General features: G+C 49.8%; 1 protein-coding gene across 4 annotated transcripts in view; it reads right to left on the reverse strand.

Annotated features, from left to right (window-relative positions):
* Positions 1-9,587, reverse strand: part of TRMU (tRNA mitochondrial 2-thiouridylase) — a 20,174-nt gene extending 10,587 nt beyond the window's left edge. For 2 of the 4 annotated variants that reach the window (XM_017529451.2, XM_017529450.2), the window contains exons 1-3: positions 9,176-9,311; positions 7,174-7,339; positions 1,583-1,689 (exon numbers count right to left, since the gene is read on the reverse strand). In XM_017529451.2, the coding sequence (XP_017384940.1) occupies positions 1,583-1,600 (18 nt within the window). In that variant the 5' untranslated portion in view covers positions 1,601-1,689; positions 7,174-7,339; positions 9,176-9,311. Of the gene's footprint in view, positions 1-1,582; positions 1,690-7,173; positions 7,340-9,175 lie in introns of all 4 variants that reach the window. The other 2 variants (XM_017529447.2, XM_017529449.2) reach the window with 2 other exon arrangements.
* Between the last annotated feature and the right edge of the window lie 2,639 nt (positions 9,588-12,226).

The raw sequence follows: 12,226 nt of genomic DNA on the forward strand, positions 1-12,226 counted from the left end.
AATATGAAAGGTGCAGCAAAATGGATCCGTCCCTAACCAGTCACACTAGCTCAGTATAAACAGAAGACACAGCAAGAATTAACTGCTGCATATTAACGATCTGAAAAAGGCACTTTAGAAACATGATCTCATCTTGACTGAGTTTCTCAGAGAGAAAAAAATCCACTTTAAATTTATGTCCTTAAAGAACAACACTTCTACTAGAAAAAGCACGGGACGCCTCTGAGCAGCACGGTGGGGTCAGGAGTCTCTCGTCCTGTGTGCGCTGCTCACGCCTTTCCTCCAGATGCAGACATAGGCACTGCAGAAGTTCCTTCCACAGCGTGCCCGACAGCCAGCCACCTAGGGGCTCCCTCAGAATCTCTGGTGACAGAGAGCTTAGCACTCTCCAAAGGCAAGCCTTCCCTTCCTCAACAGCTGCCTGTGCCTCCACCCCAGGGAATTTTTTCTTCTGCCAGTCCTAACTCTGTCCTCCGGTGTCACACAAAGAATGCATTCCTAACTCACACCCTTGACCCCTGCCACTAGGACCCAAAATAATCTCAACAGTTCATGGAGGACATATTTCTGGACACCCTGAAAATAAAAATCAATTCACATTCTGTCAGTCTGTCACTCTTTTCCTGAAGAACTGACATGGCCTAACCAGGACGGATCACAGTGGATACACCACCCCTTCCCAGACATTCTCTGATCGTCAAGGTGAGCTCAGTCGGCTGGCTTTGACAAAAAGACATCACACCCCTGGCTCAGTCAGCGTGGGGGCACCTAAATCCCCCTGATTTTCTGCATATTCAATGGCAACCAAGCTGGGTCTTTCCAGCCTTGTACTAGGAGAATTAATTATTGAACCTGGGTGCAAACTCTGCATTTGTCTCTATGACGTTTCCTGGTTTCGGTGTTCAGTGTTGAAATGTAGACCTTCTGTTTTGTAGGCATTTGTTTACTCCTGACTCCACAAACTAACTTTCATCATCATCCTCACTTTAGGTTACTCACGCATCAGATCTGCAAGTCTCATCTACATCACTGCTGAAAGCGCTGACACTACCGGGTCCCTGGCTTACAATGGTGTCTCGTGGCCCACACAACAGGGTGAGCTGCAGTGGGACACAGCAAACCCAGAGGCCAGAGCCACAACTTCAGAAACTCGTATGGTGACCCCAATGGCAGGGGACAGGAGACAAAGAACCTAGAATTCACAAAGCATAGCCACAGACAGCAACAGGTGGTCGAAGCAAGCAATTCAGCATCAGGAGGTCCAACAAGAAGAAACAGGCTAGGCGCAGGGGCTCATGCCTGGAATCCCCGCACTCTGGGAGGCCGAGGCAGGAGGACTGCTTGAGGCCAGGAGTCTGAGACCAGCCTGGGCAACAGAGTTGAGACATATCAGCTCCACAAAAAATTAGCCACTGGTGGCATGCCTGTGGTCCAAGCTGCTCAGGAGCCTGGGGTGGGAGAATCTTTTGAGCCCAGGAGGTCGAGGCTGCAGTGAGTCATGATCGCATCACTGCAATCCAGCCTGACTGACAGAGCGAGACCCTATCTCTAAAAAAAAATGTTTTAAACCCGAATTACTTACCAAGATTATCCACAGCATAATGAAAAAAGCAACTGAATTTGATGTACTTGTTGCAAACTATGTCAGGGTTGGGAGTCCTTCCTTTTTCATACTCATTCAAAAAATCACTAGAATAAAAGAAAGTGACTTCAGTTCCAAGTGTGAAACATTTCTCAAAAAAAAAAAAAAGTTCACTAAATTGCTTGTTAATGTAGAATTTCTCCTTGTTATACCAAAACTATAATTTTCTGCAAAACAGAAGAGCTTCAACACAAAGCCACTGTCATCAAACGCTTGTTTACAGCCTGCTGCATGAGCCACCTGACAGACAGCAAGGTGTTACTCTCCGCCACCACGGCTCGGGACCACCCTCTCCGGGTAGGCTCGCAGGGCGCGTGGGGTCAGGAGTGGGGGTGGTTGTGAGGGTCTCACTAAATCCCCGCCTCTGGGACTCCTCCAACACAGCAGGGCTTGGGTAAGGAAGAGACGATGCCCGAGTGACAGCAGAAATGAAATCCCCTAGACTTGCACTGCAGGGCTGTGGGGCTATGCTATGCACTGGCTTTCATCCACAGCTCCTGGCTCGTCCCTCCCACAGCCCGTTAGTCTTCTGCTGTCATGCTGAGTGTGGTGGGCCTTAGGGGTGGGCCTTGGCCTACACTCCTTTCAACGCATCTTTTTTTTTTTTTTGGAGACAAAGTCTAACTCTGTCACGTCCAGCATGGAGTGCAGTAGTGTGATCTTGGCTCACTCACTGCAACCTCTGCCTCCTGGGTTCAAGTAATTCTCCCACCTCAGTCTCCTGAGTAGCTGGAATTACAGGTGTGCACCACCATGCCTGGCTAATTTTACCATGTTGGCCAGGCTGGTCTTGAACTCCTGGCCTCCCAAAGTGCTGGAATTACAGGCATGAGCCACTTTACCGGGCCCACTGCATCTTTTTCTATAGAGATAAGGTCTTGCCATGTTGCCCAGGCTGGTCTTGAACTCCAGGCCTCAAGCAATTCTCCTGCCTCAGCCTCCTAAAGTGCTGGGATTACAAGCATCTGCCTTTCTGACTGTGGGTCTTAACATCCTCCCCAGAGACAATTCCGCTCTATATCCTGGGGGAAGGAATGGCAATGTCATGAAGCCTCCATAAAAACCCAAGAGTACTGGGTTCAGAGCTTCCGGACAGCCACACTGTGGAGGTTCCTAGAGGGTGGTCCCCAGGGAGGGTGTGGCAGCTCCATGACCCTTCCCCCATACCTCACCTGACCCACCTCTTCATCTGTATCCTTTGCAATATCCTTTATAATAAAATGTAAGTAAGTGTTTTTCTGAGTTCTGTGAACCACTCCAGGAACTGTTTAATAATCGAACCCAAAGAGGAAGTCATGGGAATCCCAACTTGAAGCCAGTTGGTCATAAGTCCTAGAGGCTCATACTTTCGACTGTTGTTGGGGGGGGGGTCAGTCTTGGGGACTGAACCCCCAATCTTTGGGATCTGGCACTATCTCCAGGTAGATGGTGTCAGAGCTGAATTGGAGGACACCCAGTTGGTGTCCACTGCTTGGTGTATGGGGGAAAACCCCCACACCTTTGGTCACAGAAGCCTTCCTCTGTGAGGATCACTGCTGTGGTGTGGGAGCAGAGGAGAAACAGCCAGTTTCCCTACACAAGGGCTCCACGAGCCATTCTGCACCCTCAGCCTGGGAAGCTGGGTCACTGGGCAAATATACCAAAAACACTTTCCTCATGTGATGAATACACACTTCTCAGAATGAGCAACCTCCTGGGTGTTTAAAAGTGGATCACGCCATCCTTATTCTGTGAATCTCTGCTAACAGACTAACTGAATATGGGAAAAAGATGCTACGATACCATCAAGACTTAGCAAGAATTTCAGTCTTAGAGGATTCACTTCAAGAGGGTTATGATGCCTATTTTGGGAGTTTAAAAATTGGTGTATTTTGGTATAAGTCATTTTTTTTTTCATTTAACTTAAAACACTCTATTAATCAACAAGGGTTAAAAAAACCAATGCTGATCAAGAAGGTTGTTACGCAGACAGATCATGGATCTGCACAGACTCAGATGTTACTTGTGTATCTTCAACTTTAGCAGGCACCAAAGTATTTACCTACTTCTTGCTCCCCCTAGAAGTTCATAAAAACTCTTCTTGTTCTATATTTGCAACAACACCTGATATTAGGACACGTTCCATTTTATTTTAATTATTAGAAAGTTATCGGGAAGCTCATTAAACTATAAACTATTTACGATGCAATCTGTGTCTCTGTGTGTCCTTTCTACGTAACAGTCATCAATAGATGTTGAAGAGGTTGAACATTTACATCAGTTTTTGAAAAGACATATGTTAACCCTTTCCTAAACAACAGACAGGAAGGTGTGTCAGTTGACATTAGCAAAAACAACGGAGTAGCCCAGCCTCTTCTTTCACTGGAAAGAAGCCTTTCCTGTGCTTCATCAGGGAGAGAGCGGCTGAAAAGACTCAGCAGTTAAAACACATCTGGATCTGACCCTTGAAAACCAGTGGGTCTTGAGTGAAAGAATTCAAAAGAAATTTCTGCCGGGCGCGGTGGCTCAAGCCTGTAATCCAGCACCGTGGGAGGCCGAGGCGGGTGGATCACGAGGTCAAGAGATCGAGACCATCCTGGTCAACATGGTGAAACCCCGTCTCTACTAAAAATACAAAACATTAGCTGGGCATGGTGGCGCGTGCCTGTAATCCCAGCGACTCAGGAGGCTGAGGCAGGAGAATTGCTTGAACCCAGGAGGCGGAGGTTGCAGTGAGCCAAGATCATGCCACTGCACTCCAGCCTGGGCGACAGAGACTCCATCAAAAAAAAAAAGAAATTTCTGAGCTAGAGAGCCCTCCTAGAGAAGTGAGTGTTCAGCAGAAAGACCAATGCCTCCAAAGGAAGCGGGGACTGGGTGAGGATGGAGTGCAGGCTGGCTGAAGCCCGGGGCGAGCTCGAGGGCAGCCCCAGAGATGGGAAAAAGACTCTACCTGGCCGCCGCCTCCTTTCAGTCCCTATCAAGAAGCGCCTGAAAGCAGCAGCAAGCACCGGCCTGGAAAGCCAGGGTTTTTGGGTCTTTTTTGAGACAGGGTCTCACTCTGTTGTTGCCAGGCTGGAGTGCAGTGGCACGATCTCAGCTCACTGCAGCCTCCACCTCCCGGGTTCAAGCAATCTCCTGCCTCAGCCTCCCAAGTGGCTGGGACTACAGGCACTTGTCATCATGCCTGGCTAATTTCTGTATTTTTAGGAGAGACGGGGTTTCACCATGTTGGTCAGGCTGGTCTCGAACTCCTGACCTTATGATACACCTGTCTTCACCTCCCAAAGTGCTGGAACTACAGGCGTGACCCACGGCACCCGGCCAAAAGCCGGGTTTTAATCCCAGCTCCGCTCCTAACTTGCCATAGTATTCAAGACAAGTCACTTTTCCTATCCGGCCTCAGAGCCGAGCTAAACTTCAAAAACCACCTCCCCTTGTACACTTTGAGAATGCTGCGCCAGCAGGTGAAGTGTCAGCTCCCTTGGATTCCCTGCTGTCACCTCAAACTCTACAGTACTCATGAGGAGTCCCCTAAACCGGCTTTCCCCAGCCACGCAGGCATGATCTTGAAACTACTGCTGCCTCCTCTCCTCTCTGGTCTCCCACACACACGTCATAAGCCCCATCACACCTTTTCTCAAAGACCCTGACAACCCTCTACACCAGCACAGCTGAAGTGCTTGTTAAAGCAGATTCTAGGGCCACCCCCAGAGCCAGGTCCAATCTCTCTAAATTCCTTTTTCTTATTTCAGCAGTTCTGGGGGAACAGACAGTATCTGTTTCCATGGGTAAGCCCTTTAGTGGTGGTTTCTGAGACTGTGGTGCACCCATCTCGCAAGCAGTGTACACTGTAGCCAGTGTGTATGTAGTCTTTTGTACCTCACCCCAGAGTCCACTGTATCATTTTATGCCTTTGCGTCCTCATAGCTTAGCTCTCAGACTCATCTTTCTAATAATGAAAATAAAAGCAGCAGGCAGGTGCAGTGGCTCATACCTGTAATACCAGCACTTTTGAAGGCCAAGACCAGTGGATCTTCTGAGGTCAGGAGTTCAAGACTAGCCTGGCCAACATAGCAAAAGCCTGTCTCTCCTAAAAATACAAAAATTGGCCAGGCATGGTGGCGCGTGCCTGTAATCCCAGCTACCTTACTTGGGAAGCTGAGGCAGGAGAATCACGTGAACCTGGGAGGCAGAGGTTGCAGTGAGCCAAGATCGCACCACTGCACTCCAGCCTGGGTGACAGAGCAAGACTCCACCTCAAAAAAAAAAAAAAGAAGAAAGAAAGAAAAGAAAAACAGCTATGTTTATTGAATGCTTACTAATATACCAGACATAAAAACTAGAACCTAATCTTACTTACTTCTTACATAACCCTGTGAGGCATCAGTGTTATCACCATTTTAAAGATGAGAAAACTGAGGATTAAAAAAGTCAAGTAACTCTTCTGGTTCTTTGTTGTCAGGAAATATATATATATATATATACACACACACACGCATTTTTTTTCCCCAATTAAAATAACAAAGTCAAGTAAATTGCCCAAGGTCATATAATAAGTGACAGAGTCAGGACTCAACACAAGGTTTTTCTGCTCCTACAGCCCACTCAGGCAAGGTAGCCTGTCTGTGCCCACGGCCTGCTGTGTCAGATGCCCGACAACTGCCCGACAGTCAGCACAGTCAGGGCTCACCAGAGGACGAGCCCCACACTCCTTCCACTGCAGGAGCGGAAGTCCAGGCAAACCGCACAGCGGTCCTGCAATAAACCACAGGCATTTCTTCTCCGCTTCACTGCTGCCCTCGCTACCCCATCTGGAGTGTCTTCTCTACTCCTCTGCTGGCAAGCCCTCCTCTTTCGTGAAGCCTTCTTGATTACTCCACACTGCAAATTTCTCCCTCCTCCCGGGTTCAGTGATTCTTGATAGAATCACTGGCACTTCCTACATGCCACGCATCACTATCACCTCTTGTGAAGACGGATAATGTGCTCCCAATTAGACCGCAGACTCCTACAGAACAAGGTCACAGCGTAGACATCTTAATGTTCCTAGATGTAGCACATGCCCAGCACGCAGTAAGCACTTAATGATTGGGGCTGTATTAGATTTTGTAAGTTTCTGTTTGTTTCTTGTTTGCAAAGGCACGGGGCCACGCCGGGCCACATATCACCTAACTTGTTCTCTCAGAATCCCCATAATCGATGACCCACACAGCTCACAGGCATTGACGCTCATCTCCAGGGGAGCCCTCAGCCTTAGCTCCCCTTCCCTAACAGGGCAACAGAAACAACTCAAGGTCCAAGAAAGCATTAAACAGACTTCAGGCAAGTGGCAAAAATGACAGGTGTGAGAGAGCTGGGAGTGCTGTGGGGTCCAGGCCTTGCCTCCAACAGAGGCCCCAAGGGCAGCCGAGGCCTCCTGCAGCTTCAGCACCACCGTGGAGGGAGCGCGCTGGGCTGCACAGGAGTCTGTCAGGCTGAAGACCGCCATCCTTCCACTTGAAGGATCCACAGCGTGAGGAAGCCTCCTTTGAGCTGCAACCTGCACTCACCTGAACACATCGTTCCAATACTCCTTCACGTAGGACACCTGATGGAAAGGGATGTCTAAGATCTGGCAGACTCTGTAAGCATCTTCACAGTCTTTGTCAGCAGCACAGACCCCATGTTCGTCCAGCGAGTCCCAGTTCTTCATAAACACCCCTGTCACCTGGTAACCTGGGGATGGAAGAAAGGTCAGTTAAAGAGAGTACAGAAATCAACCTTGAGTGAAAAGGCAGTGATTTCTGAGCTCTGAGCAGTTCCCCACATGCTGTGCTCCCGTGCCTCTGTGCCTCTGTGCCTGGTCTGCCTGGCCATGTCTGGAGACGGGCTCCAGTCTCCGTCTTGGTGCCTGAGTCCCCAAGATGAACGAGGTTGTGTTTTCTCATCTTTGTGTCCCCATCTGTGTATCAGCACAATACCAGCAGAATGGGCTTAGTCAATGTGTGTGAAATCCACAAAGGAAGAGTTGAAACTCAACCAAATTTTCCAAAGCACCATTCAGTTATCAGGAATGGAAAGTCATTTCAAAAGTTGCTTCTAGTTACCATCTACAACTTAGATTCTAAGTCATCAGATATAAAGATAAATAAAATGTTGAATATTTTGTAAGAGGTGACCACCTACATAGTTTATTATCTATTTTCTCCCTTTTCGATTGTAACAAAATATTCACACAAATATTGGAAAGGCCAACTTTAGCCCTCCACTACCTTAGCAAACTACACAGGTACCGACCCTATATGAGAAAGCTGGTTTTTAGGAAGGCTGAATGTAATGTGATAGGGCAAATGACTGCTGAAGAAGGCTTCATATAGTACCCAAAACTACAGAAATGCGATGACAAAGCTTTGCCAAAACGACACCACCACACACACAAGACCACTCCATCCTAGATCAACCAGACCAATGCTGCCTACCTAACGGTATAAAGCCCTTGATATATCATTAACGTTTTCCAGCCTCCTCTCCTTCTACCTCCATCTGGCCAGAACCAGCCAACACTTCCAGGCTTCTGCGATTCTGCTTGCACCGCAGTCTACCCGGAGAACCTCCTCCACCTCCACGTCTCTGCATAGTGACATCAGACTCCTCTTTCAAGGCTCAGCTGAACACTTCCACCTCTGGGAAGTGCTTTCCTCCACTCTCCCTTCTCAACAACTATTTCTGCTTATGGTTTGCCTACCCTTCTCTTTGGCACTTGCTATACCTACCATAATAGCTACGGTTATTAACAATATAAACTAACAGCCACTAGTGTTTTCTGAGTACCTGGTATTTGCTGGGCACGGGGGTAAACCCATCAATACGTATTAAACCATCTAATCCCTCCCGTCACCCCGTGAGGCAGTGTTAGACGAATTTTACAGGGTAGGGCTTAATTAACTTGCCCAAGATCAGGAACCAAAGTCGGCGCAAATCAGAGCTCCGCAAACGTTACTCTCTGAATGCAGCCTCCTGCGGGGAGCCACACAGGTGAAGTTAAACAGGTGCTCATTTCAGCGAGGGGCTCGAGGAATTCTAAGCACCTGTGGGGCTCCGTTTAGACGCCCGGAAGCAATGCCAATGTTTCTGGGGAAAACTCTGGCCTCCAGCGAGCGGAGAACACAGGAGACACTGAATAAGCAGACCCGCCGCGCGGCGGGTGTCCGTCTGCTGAGTGGGGCGGACAGGACCTCCCGCCGAGCGGCCACGGCGCGCGCAGAGGTCAGGCCTCCGGCCCCGGCGATCCCAGCTCCCCTCCAGTGTCCGCGGCCTCACAGGCGAACGCGGACGCCGCAGACTCGTGAGAAACCCTCCCCTCCCCTCTCCACCCTGGCCGGCCGGCTTTTCGCTGGGGGAGCTGCAGTCGCGCACACCTCCGACCAGACAGGTGGCGGGCGAGGAGCGGAGGTCAGAGGGCGCAACCTGGGGCCCTGGGAGGGAGGCGGCCTGACCAAGGCCACGGGGGACGGGGACAGGTTTTCTGGGGCACATTCGCTCGGGGCCGGGCGGGGGCCTCGCCTGCCTCACCTCTCCGCTTCAACAGCAGCGCGGCTACGGCGCTGTCCACCCCGCCGGACAGGGCGCACACGACGCGCCGCGCCGACTGCATCCGCCCGCTGACCCACTTCACCAGCAACTGACGCCGCTTCCGCGCCTCGCCGGAAGTCCCGCCCCGGACGCAGGGTCCGCGCCCTCGGCCCGCCGGAAGCTGCGCCCGCGCGCTCGCGTTCCATCCGGCCTTCCCCGGCCCAGCGCACGTGGTCCCTGAGCCCCAGGCCGCGCTCGCCACTATGGGTCCACCGATCTCCGGGCGCCGAGACCCTGCTGGGCCGCGAGTGGCTGGCTTCTATTGGAGCCGCTGCTTCGCCGTCCCCATCCGCGTCCTGGCCTCATTGCTCTTCTTTTGCGCTGTAAACCAAAAATAAAATTCTAAGCCCCCCAGCCGGCCGATGGAGCCCTCCTCCCTGCCAAGGGCATCCTAAAGGGAACCGTCGCCGCGAGTTCGGGCCCTCGTGGCGAAAGGCCGGAGGGGACCCGCCTCATCAGACCCTCCTCCCTTTGGAATTCGGACCAGCATTAACATCAAAACAGACCTGGGCCGGGCGCACTGGCTCACGCCTGTAATCCCAGCACTTTGGGAGGCCGAGGCGGGTGGATCACGAGGTCAAGAGATCGAGACCATCCTGGTCAACATGGTGAAACCCCGTCTCTACTAAAAATACAAAAAATTAGCTGGGCATGGTGGTGCGTGCCTGTAATCCCAGCTACTTAGGAGGCTGAGGCAGGAGAATTGCCTGAACCCAGGAGGCGGAGGTTGCGGTGAGCAGAGATCGCGCCATTGCACTCCAGCCTGGGTAACAAGAGCGAAACTCCATCTCAAAAAAAAAAAAAAAAAAAAAAAAAAAAAAAAAAAAAAAAAAAAAAAAAAAAAAAAAAAAAAAAGCAGACTTAACACGGTCTGGGCGGACTCTCCGTGGCAGTACGATACCGGCATGACAGATAGCAGGCCCTGAAAGATATCGAAGTATTTTACCCAAAAAATATATTTTAATTTTTTTTTGAGACGGAGTCCCACTCTGTTGCCCAGGCTGGAGTGCAGTGGCGCGATCTCGGCTCCCTGCAACCTCCACCTCCAGGGTTCAAGCGATTCTCCTGCCTCAGCCTCCCTAGTAGCTGGGATTACAGGCACACCACCACGCCTGGCTAATTTTTGTAGTTTTAGTAGATTCGGGGTTTCACCATGTTGGCCAGGCTGGTCTCGCAGCCCTGACTTCAAGTGATCCACCTGCCTCGGCCTCCCAAAGTGCTGGGATTATAGGTGTGAGCCACTACCCCCATCCCAGAAAATCTTCGAAGCCCCCTATGACCTGGAAGCCCCACCTTGCCTTCTAGTTTTCCCACCATTCCGGAACCAATGTTACATCTTACATGTATTGATTTATCTCTTAATGTCTCCCTAAAACGTACAAAACCAAAACTACAGCATGACCACTTCAAGCACATGTTCTTAGGATATCATGGGCCACAGTCTCTCACATTCAGCTCAGAATAAATATCTTCAAATATTTTACAGAGTTTGACTCCAAGCATACTCAGCACTGAAGCCCTTAGCTGTGAGCTGTGTGGGGCAGGGGTTTTGTGTTCTGTCCACTGCCCTATTCCATGCCCAGAAAAGCCCCTGGCCCAGAGCAGGGGCTTCATAAACTCGCTGGAAGGAGAGAACGGAGGTCATCCCCCCAGGGGTGATAATCAAGCTAGGTTCTTCTCTAAGAGAGAGCTAGCATCTAGACATCCCCTACCTAAACAACAGGGAGACTCTCTGAATGAAAAACATGTTAATTTGTGAATAGGGCATTGCAATGGAAATATGCATGCCACAGTAAGCTATATGTGTATTCAGGGAGGTGAAGGAAGACAAAGGTTTTTAAAGGGAAAATGAGGACCACGTCATTGTTTTGAGATCATTCTTTGGCTACAAGGATCAGTAACAGACCAGGGTTGGACAGACAGTTGCTGGGAAGATGTCCTTGCGATAAAAGCATATTTTTTTAGTAAGGTTGTGATAACCTTTGTGTAAGGTTGTGGTTTCCTGCAGTCTTTTGTGATAGTTGTTATTATCAGGCACATATGCATGAGAACCCTCTCTCGTGATATAAATCCAAAGTACCTGAGACAGGTCTCAATTAATTTAGAAAGTTTATTTTGCTGAGCTTAAGGAGATGCCCGTGACACAGCTCAGGATGATGTGTACCCAAGGTGGTTGAGACATTGCTTTGATACATATTTGGCAGACACCAGACATCAATTAATACATGTAAGATGTGCACTGGTTCTGTCTGGAAAGGCTGAACAACTGGGGATGATGGGCAGCTCCCAGGTCATAGGTAGACATAGGAGATAAAACTGTTGCATTGTTTTGGGTCTTTGATCAGCCTTTCACTGCGTATACAATTTCCACATGAGAGGCAGGTAGAGGAACAGTCACGCCTTAGTCTGGCTCAGAGAACCTGCAGTTTATATAAGTAGGGCAGAGGAAGCAATCAGACACGCATTTGTCTCGGGTGAGCAGAGGGCTGTGCATTCTGTCCTTTGGCACCTGTGAAAATAAGCTATCAGTTTACATTGCCAAGGTGAGATTCAACAGAACTGTTTTAGGGTAAAGCTCTCAAGGCCCACAAGGAATTTCCAAGAAGAAAAGCAGGAACTACCAACAGGAGAGTCCCGGCCACTGGTACCAGCAGGAGGTACACGGTGAGCTGCAAGGCAGGAGGAAGAGGGGACAGGGCCTGTGGGGAAAGGGAAGACCACTTTTACAGAATAAAGGATCAGGAAAATACCCAACAGGAGGGCAATTTCATCTTGCATTTTCTGGAAGAGTTAAGGGAATCCAGTATCTGGGTGCCCGAGCTTGTGCAGGTTAAGAGGTACACGTTTAGGCTGTGTCTAAATTTGAGTCTGGTTCTAGGGGGCAGGCCCTCCTAGGGCGTGGCAGGCTGATCCAAGGCAACCAACCCACAGAGTGGCTGAGACAGGATCCATGCTCACATATTTTCTGCTCCTTTGTGGTTAACTATATGG

This window comes from Cebus imitator, unplaced genomic scaffold (assembly GCF_001604975.1).
Source record: "Cebus imitator isolate Cc_AM_T3 unplaced genomic scaffold, Cebus_imitator-1.0 Scaffold59, whole genome shotgun sequence".
NCBI lineage: Eukaryota > Metazoa > Chordata > Mammalia > Primates > Cebidae > Cebus > Cebus imitator.